At 65.8% G+C, this 8,466-nt stretch overlaps 1 protein-coding gene across 2 annotated transcripts; it reads right to left on the minus strand.

The window, feature by feature from the left end:
• Window positions 1–217: 217 nt before the first annotated feature.
• TH (tyrosine hydroxylase) lies at window positions 218–8,180 on the minus strand. Of its 2 annotated transcripts, none has more exons than XM_044750279.2 (13): window positions 7,889–8,180; window positions 6,017–6,235; window positions 4,938–5,112; window positions 4,568–4,656; window positions 4,257–4,324; window positions 3,932–3,982; window positions 3,354–3,499; window positions 3,107–3,242; window positions 2,834–2,903; window positions 2,264–2,320; window positions 1,920–2,015; window positions 1,482–1,615; window positions 218–611 (listed from the first exon to the last, which is right to left on the minus strand). In XM_044750279.2, exons 1-13 carry the CDS (start codon window positions 7,976–7,978, stop codon window positions 452–454), a joined length of 1,491 nt encoding a protein of 496 aa, XP_044606214.1. In that variant the 5' UTR covers window positions 7,979–8,180; the 3' UTR covers window positions 218–451. The 2 variants fall into 2 exon arrangements, with proteins under 2 accessions (XP_044606214.1, XP_070344506.1); XM_070488405.1 differs by having other exon boundaries at window positions 1,482–1,555; window positions 7,889–8,045.
• Between the last annotated feature and the right edge of the window lie 286 nt (window positions 8,181–8,466).

Here is an 8,466-nt window from a genome sequence, read left to right on the forward strand (position 1 = left end):
CAGGGGCTCAGTTCAGGCTGGTCCTCGGGGGTGAGCAGGGCATCCAGGCCTGGAGGGGCCTCCCGTCTGGCCTGGGCTGACGAGTGGGGTCTCGGAGGAGCAGGGAAGCAGAGAGGAAAGCTCTGAGCAAGACGGGGGCAGTGGGAGGGCCCTGGGGTGCGGGGCGTGCCCTGAGGCCCCTGAGCCAGGCACACAGACATGGACGTGAGGCAGGTGCTAAGAGGGGCTTTCTTTTATTGAGGCTGGAAACACGCAGCTCACAGTGTCACAGGCAGGCGGTGGCACAGTGGGACAAGGACACCTGCAGGCGGAGCTGAGAAGCGACGGGGTGGGGTCAGCAGGGTGCCCTCTGGTAGGGAGGTCCTCTGGCGGGCTCTTGGGGTGCCCTGTGACCCAGCCCCGCACACACCGGCAGGGGCCGGGGAGGCTGGGGAAGGGCTGCCCGCCGCGCCTAGCCGATGGTGCTCAGCGCATTGGCGAGGGCGTGCAGCTCGTCCTGGACACCCTCCAGGGAGCGCCGGATGGCGTGGGGACTGTCCAGCACGTCGATGGCCAGCGTGTACGGGTCAAACTTCACGGCAAAGGGGCGTTGGATGCGGGAGGCGTAGCTCCTGCGGAGGGGAGGCCGGCACAGACCTTCAGTCACGGGCGGGGACTCTCAGGGCATCGGGAGGAACCGGGACCCCTTGAAGCTCGGTCTGCGGCCTCCAGGAGAGCTGGAGGGCTGGGCCGGGTCTCCTCTATCACAGCCGGCTCAGAGCTCCCAGGACTTTTCTGAGCCACCTGGACCCCAAAGCTCCTTCTGTCCAACCACCTGGACAACTGAGGCCTCCTCTGAGGGTGGGGCGGAGTAGGGTCTCTGCCTAAAGCCCCGTTCCTCCCTGCTCCTGCCCGAGGCTCAGCTCAGGCCTCCTCCTCCAGGAAGCCTGCCCGGGACTGTGTACCTTGGAGAGCCCCAGTTACGTCCCTATTTTCAAGCTCCCCTCCTCTCTATTCTGGGCATATAGCCCCTGGGCCTCAGTTTCCCCTGTGACAGCAGGAGCCTGGCTGGAAAATAAGGCCCTTTCGGAGGATGAGCAGGTGAGGCATGTGGCGCTCTGCCCCCTTCTCCTATATCCTGCTGGTCACTGTACCCCCAGCCCCTGGTCCTGGGACTTCCTGCTCCCTCCAGGCCCCCTCTCCTCCGTCCCACCCCACAGCCCCAGCCACTCAGAGGGTAGGAGGCTGGCAAGGACCCCACACATCTTTCTTACGACGGTCAAGCTCTGTCTCCTAAAAGCCTGGCCTTGACTTGGCCCCCAGCCCCGCAGGTCTCCCCCTCCCCAGACATTTTGGGGGTCCTGCTGTGGGAGGGAGGGGTGTCATAACTGAGGCGTTCAGAGTTCTCCCATCTGTGGAGTGGGTCCGCAGGCCCGGCCCTGCTGACTGGCTTGCCGTTTGGGGGCACGGTGGGGGTCTCCACCCCAGGAGCCCCTGCCTACCTGAGCTTGTCTTTGGCATCGCTGAAACTCTCCGACACGAAGTAGACGGACTGGTAGGTCTGGTCCTGGTAGGGCTGCACGGCCGCAGCGTCGGGGTCAAAGGCCCGGATCTCGGGCTCCTCTGACAGGGAGTGCTGGCAGAGGCCACAGGGTCACAGGACCCCGCAGCACCCCAGGGCCCAAGGGAACTGGAGGGCAGAGGCCTGACTCCGTGGTGGGCTCTGGGTGTGGACTCAGACCCTCCTCCCTCAGGGTCCTCCTGAGACCTGGGGACCCTGTGGGTGACACTGGGCAGAGACAAGCTTTCTTGGACCCCCTAAAGGCGCAGCCCCTTGCTCCAGCCTCCTGGGAGGCCCGAATCCAGGCCGCATGGCCCAGATTGCTGGGACCCCCGCTCTGGCCCTCCTGCTGGGGGCTGTGGCATGGGGAGGGTCTCACCAGGAGCTCCCCATAGGAGGACAGCAGCCCCGCACCGTAGGCCTTCACCTCGCCGTTCTGTTTGCACAGCCCAAACTCCACCGTGAACCAGTACAGCTGGCGAGACAGCCGCCAGGGTTGGCCGAGAGACAGCTGCGGCCGGCACAGCTGCCCCCAGTGACCGTGGTCTCAGGGCACCCCCCCCCACCCCATCCAGGCAGAGCCCAGCCACGCTCCAGGGGTGGTCACAGCATGAGGACCACACTCCTGGACAGAAGCAGAGGCCACACCCAGGACCAGAGGGCCCGGCCGGAACCTGGGAGTCCTGAGCCCCCCACCAGCGTCCTGCAAGGGAAGGAACACACCGTGGACAGCTTCTCAATTTCCTCGTCCGATGCCCCCAGGGATGCGAGGCCGATGTCCTGTGGAGGGAGGAGGTGGCTGAGGCAGAGAAAGGCCCAGCTCACCACTGCTTGGGCACCCATGTGAGGTGGGTGCACTGGGGGTGTCAGCAGCCTCTCTTCTGGACACTACGCAGGATGCAGGGACCTCCCGGGATGCAGGGACCCTCCCAGGATCGGCAAGGGCCCAGGACCACTCTCTGCTGTTCCTGGGGCAGCCAGCAGATGGCAGCAGAGACTGAGGGAATCCACCCCAGCTTGCCTGCTCCGCTCGGAGACCTGGGCTGACTGTGGGAGAAGGATTCATCCTCATCGTTTTTACAAGGTGTCTTCCCCAAATGGGTCTGAGCACGGACCCAAGTGAGCACCGTCAAGCCCAGGGTAGGGGGTTGGTGAGCCCCCTTGGAGGGGCTCAAGATGGTGCCAGGGATGGGACAGCTCAAGGAGCAGCGTCCCTTGCTCGCATGTCGGCTCCTCGCTCAGCCCCCAGCCCTGGGCCACAGCCACTCCCAGCCCGTGGCCTGGAGGACACACCTGGGAGAATTGGGCAAAGGTCCGGTCGGCCAGCATGGGCACATGTCCCAGCAGCTCGTGGCAGCAGTCCCTGGATCGGGGTGGGGAGAGAGGGGGTGGGCTGGGGTCTGGGGGACAGGCAGCCTGCCCTGGCCACCCTCCCTCTGACCTCCACATGGGGACAGCAGGGCCCGGCTCCCGGGGACCCAGGCCCGTAAATGGCGCCCTGCTGGCCGTGCGTCGTGGGGCTGGGCAGTGTGCACGGGGCCACGCCAGAGCGGGTGGTGCACTCACGGCTCTGGGGAGTGCATGGGCGACGAGGCATGGCGGATGTACTGGGTGCACTGGAACACACGGAAGGCCAGGCTGGCCAGGAAGTCCCGGGCAGACAGCAGGCCGGCCACGGGCCGCAGCTGGAAGCCAGAGCGCTCTGCGAGGGCCGCTGACGGTCAGGACGGGGGCCACAGTGGCGCGGGGGGGGGGGGGGGGGGGGAGGCGTCCCCACCCTCCCTGCTCCGGGCCCTCCCGTCAGGCGGCACACCCTTCAGGAATCGGGAGACGTCCTCCAGCTGGGGGATGTTGTCCTCCCGGTAGCCACTGAAGCGTTCCAGCAGCTCGAATGCCTCCAGGTGCTCGCGGCAGGCGTGCGTGGCGTAGAGGCCCTTGAGGGTGGTGTAGACCTCCTTCCTGTGGGCGAGGGTCTCAGGCCTGGCCGCAGTGCCCCTCGTCTCCCGGCGGCCGTGCCGGATCCAGGCCTCCTGCTCCAGACCCCTCCCCGCACGCAGCAGCGCCGCCTCGCGCTCACTCCGCTCTGCCCTTGCAGGCTCCGCGGACCCCCGAAGGCCCTGGCCACCGGGAGGGGCCTTTGCCCGTGGCCTTGGGCGCTTCCAAGGGACAGGTGCCCGTGGGGGACCAGCCCTCAGCTCCCTGGGGACGGCCTGACCCGGCCGCCTCTCCTTCTAGGCTGACATTCGGGGCTTCAGGAAGTCCTTCCTCTGCCTGGCCTCAGTCTGTCCTGCTGGAGGCCAGCGCCCTCGCACACGGGGATTCTGGGGGCCTTCCCCAGGCCCTCCTTGTCCCCACCCCACCCCTCCCCAGCCGCCATCACCAGGGTCTCACCAGGTGGCAATCTCCTCGGCCGTGTACTCCACGCGGGGAATAGGGTCACCACTGTGGGGGGTCAGCGGTCAGTCAGGGCCCTCGGGGAGGGTGTGTGGCGAGTGGGCAGGAGGGGCTCGGAGCGGACTGCCCGGCCAGCCCTGTGGCCTCGGCAGGATTAACCATTCTGCTCTGTGCCTTGGGGACCCCGAGTCAGTGACCACAGTGACAATGAAGGTGATGGCGTTGGTGACAAAGTTGTCCCTCCGCTTTGCCCCCCAGGCCTAGTGTGAGGCTGCAGGACAGGGTCTGGCTCCAGGAGGGCGAGGCCCCAGGGTGTCCTTACTGCTTGTACTGGAAGGCTATGTCGGCAATCAGCTTCCTGCGCTGGCGGTACGCCTGGTCTGAGAAGCCCTGAGGGCGGAGGGGACGCGTGGTCAGGAGGCTGTCCACCACCCCTCTCCACCCCACCAGGCTTGTGACATGGCACTGGGGGAGGGGTGGCTGCACCCAACCAGGCCTCAGCTGTTCAGCCGGGGGACGGGCAGCAGACGGACACCCCGTCCAGGGTCAGCCGGAGGTCCATGCCCACCACCCTGGCCAGCAGTACAGGTGGACACAGTTGGGGCCAGGAGGCCTGGGGAGGCACTGGCTCACCGGATGATCCAAGTCCAGGTCAGGATCAAACTTGGTGACCAGGTGGTGACACTTGTCTAGCTCGGAAACTTTCCTTGGGAACCAGAGGACTTCCCAGAAGACAGAAGGAAAAGGAGCAGAGTGAGTGTCAGGCCTGTGGGGGGAGCGTGGTCCACACGGAAGCAACAGCCAGGGGGGAAGTGGTTGGGGGCTATGACAGCCGAGGGGGTGGTCCTGGAGGTGCCCCAGGCCCAGATACAGACACAGAGAACGGGAGGAGGGGCTCGAGCCACCAAGGACGCAGCCCCCCAGGCTGCCCACAAGTTACTTCAGGTTCCCCAATGTCCCGAGGTCATGTGGTTGCATTCAAGGACAGAGGGACTGGCCTCACCCTTGTTCTCTCCAGCGCCACGCACGTCCTCTGCCACCCGGCGCACGGAGCTGAGCAGGGCGGGCAGGTCGGGGCTGGGCACCTCACAGCGCACAAAGTACTCCAGGTGGGGTCCCCCTGCCTGCGGCCTCTGGGCGGGCCGGGTCTCCAGGTGGTGAATTTGGGCTTCGAATGTCTTAGGGAGCAAAAGCAGGGAGGGAGAGATGGAGAGAGAGAGAGAAAGACGGAGAGGGAGACAGAGAGAGAGAGGGAGAGAGATGGAGAGGGGGCAGATGAGAAGAAAGAACACCGTGGGTCGGCTTGCCCCCCTCGGCCCTGCCCGGCCCTGGACTTCTGCAGCCAGCAATACGTAAGACAGGTTTCCAGACTCAGGTCAGCTCCCGCCACCTGGGCAGGGTTTGTGGCTGGGAAATCATGTTGTCTAGTTTGTCTAACAGGAGTTGTCACAGTGGTCTCCTTGACTGGCTTTCTGGGTGTCCCTTAGCAACACCCAGAGAACCTGAGTCCCCGACCACTGGTCAGAACGTCCTGCCATCCCTAGCCGCCTCATCTGGCTCCACCACCCACACCCAGGGCTGGGGGTGGGCCCTGGATCCCCTGTGGTGTCAGGATGCTCTGATACCCAGAGAGAGACACTGAGCACTCGGGGCTGGTGAGAAGGTCAGCTCCATGGCCACTTCCCGTCGCCCAGCAACCAGGGCGCATGGGTCTCAGCGGGCCCTCGGGCCACACAGCTGTGGCGGGAGCATGAGAGGAGACCGGCTGTAATGTCATTTGGGTGCCTGGGCCGGGGCCAGTCTCCCGCCCGCCGGCCTGTGTGGCCAGAGCCGCTATCTCCATCAGTTGTCACATTAGCCAGACCCCAATCAGAAGCAGGTGGGCATGGGGGACCCCTACTTTCCAGGCTGCCCTGCTGGGAGCCACACCTGCTCACCCCTACGTGTGAGGGTGGGGAACCCTCTCCCCTTGTGGCCCTCAGTGGCCTGGGGGTCCTATCTAGAGCTCGCCCCCCAGACAGCCGGGCCCACACAGGCCCACCGGTGCACATGCGCGTGCGCGCTCCCGCCTGCCGCCCTCACCTCAAAGGCCTTCACCGCGCGGGACAGCGAGGAGGGCTTGGCGGTCCTCAGGGTGAAGAGTAGGTTCAGCACAGCCTTCCCGTCCCTCTCGACCACCGCCGCCGCCTCCAGGGGCTCCCCCGGCTCCGCTGCCGCCGCGGCCGCCGCCGCCTCCGCTTTCTCGCGCTCCTTGCGCGCGTCCTCGATGAGGCTCTGCCGCCGCCCGATGAACCGCGGGGACTGCGGGGGACAGGGTGCGCCCAGCTCCCCGCGGCCCTCGGGCCGGCCTGCCCCCCAGTCTCGGCTCTGACCCGCCGGCCCAGCTGGCATCCGTGAGCGCCTACTGTGTACTCTGCGGGGCCCGGCTGGCCAGGCCTCGCCTGCTCCTGCTGGGGCACGGAAGACCACGTCTCCTGGCATCACGCATCTACCCGATGGGGGGTCGGCCGAGAAGACACCGGAAGCCGCAGCAAGGGGTTGGGGTAGGGGGAGGGGCGCCCACGGCCTGAGATGTGTGGCCTCTGTCCCCAGGCCCGGCTCTAACCAGATTAGGTGACAGAAGAGAGTGACACAGCCGTACCTGCTGCCCCACGGCCCCGAAGATGGACAGTGGCCAGAGCCCTACAGAGGGCCAGGGAACATGGGTCTGGCTGCCTGGGAGGGAGCACCCGCCAGGCCCCTATGACCCCCAGCCCAGCCCCACTGAATGACCCCTCCTTATGATCCCCTCCGGGCCCTTCCCCACAGCACAGGGACATGTGGCCACACTTCGTCCTCCATCTGGAGGCAGGTGCCCAGTCACCAGCCTGCCCCTGAGACCATGAGCAGAGGTCAACGTGTCTGCCTCACCCCAGGCCCAGAGCACCCCTAGCCTGGATGGAGGAGGGGTCACATGTCGGGGACCTACCCCATGGAGCTGAACTCCCAAGAAATTTCTGAGGGGCCCTCAGGTCTCTGAACATGAGGGGGTACAGGAGAAGCCTCTCCCAACTTGGGGGGGGGGGACTGTGGGCAAAGCCGAGGCCGCGGCCTGAGGTCAGGAAAACCCGTGGGCTGGGCGGGCCCTGGGCCTCCATCAGGTGAGGGCGCCTCGCTGGGAACCTGGCGGGGCAGGCTTCACCTCCCAGCCGGTCCCCTGAGAAGGTGCTGCAAATCAAATGTCTAGAACTGAACCCACGTTTTCATCAGGGTCTCAAAACAAAAGCCCATTTTAAATGTATGGGGAGCTGATTGTTCTGGGGCATCTGTGAGGACGAATGAAGGCCCCTCTTCCCAGAGGAAAAGCCCCCAATTCTCCAGTCTCGTGAGGGGCCGACCCAGTGGGTCTGCCCAGTACAGGCCCCGCCTTGAACTCAGGGGCTCCCAAGTGGTGGGCAACACCTTGAGGACCGTCCCAGGTGGTCAGGGAGGCCCAGGGCTGCTGGGCGGAGGGGGTGGGGTTCCAGGCGGGAGACCACACATGGGACACGGAATGCATGGCGGGTGGGTGGGTGAATGATGGATGGACCGATGGACGGATGGATGGATGGATGGATGGATGAACAGATGATGGATAGGAGTCGCCCCAGAGCTCAGATCGCCCTTCAGCTCTGGCTGGCCATGCCCCAACACAACCGGGGCCTGTACCCCCGTTTGCCCAGCACCCTCCCCTACGAGCTGGGACACTGTCACAGACACGCTGTGGCCAGTAGGACCCACTCATGGAGATCAAACACCCGGCACAGGGGGTCGCCTGCTGGCTGGGCAGAGGAGATGCTTGAGGCCAGGACTCCACGCCAAGCCGGGGTCCGAGGCATCCATGGGACCCTGAGCCTGGGGCTCCCCGCCAGCCTTCGAGGGACACCCCTGGGCTTCTGGCCCATTCTGCCCATGGGCAGCAGCCTGCCCCCTTACCATGATGGCCTCGGCCTGCTTGGCGTCCAGCTCAGAGACGGCCCTCCGGAAGCCCTTGGCCTGCGGCGCGGCGGCGCTGGGAGTGGGCATGATGCGGGCGAGGTCGGGGCTCCTCTCCCCAGCCCTCCGCCGGGCGGCCTCTTATAGGCTGAGCTGACGTCAAAGCCCCTCTGGGTCCCACACCTCCCACCTCCCTCGCATCCTTCTCCCGCCCGCAGCCGCCCGAGGGCGGTGGGCTGGGCGAGGAGGAGGCAGATGCGGGAGAAAGGCTCTGTCCCATTAAATCTAATTGCATCCACTGTCGCAGGCACCCAGGCAGGGTTGGCCGGCCCTGGCTCTGAGTCATATCAGCTCCTTTGCGTGCTCTGCAGGGCTGAGGACAGCCCCCTCGGTCCCACTCCCCAAGAGGGGTGACTGGTGGGTACGCAGAGAGGTACTATTCCAGGCACCCCACGGGCGTATGTCACACAAAACCCAGGGTCCTGGTGGCAGATGGCCCAGAATCTCCCAAGAGGAGAAATCAGACTCAAACCTCAGACATCAGGGGGCAATTGCTTTTCTAGAAGATTCTTCACTTC

This window comes from Equus asinus, chromosome 17 (genome assembly GCF_041296235.1).
Source record: "Equus asinus isolate D_3611 breed Donkey chromosome 17, EquAss-T2T_v2, whole genome shotgun sequence".
NCBI classification, from domain to species: Eukaryota; Metazoa; Chordata; class Mammalia; order Perissodactyla; family Equidae; genus Equus; species Equus asinus.

Excerpts from the sequence above, each read along its gene's own strand:
- TH (XM_044750279.2), bottom strand. The coding sequence starts at position 7,978 with ATGCCCACTCCCAGCGCCGCCGCGCCGCAGGCCAAGGGCTTCCGGAGG. Across the intron at positions 4,657-4,937 it reads TGGCGCTGGAGAGAACAAGG|TCCTCTGGTTCCCAAGGAAA; the intron begins GTGAGGCCAGTC and ends TCTTCTGGGAAG. Across the intron at positions 3,983-4,256 it reads ATAGCCTTCCAGTACAAGCA|TGGTGACCCTATTCCCCGCG; the intron begins GTAAGGACACCC and ends GACCCCCCACAG.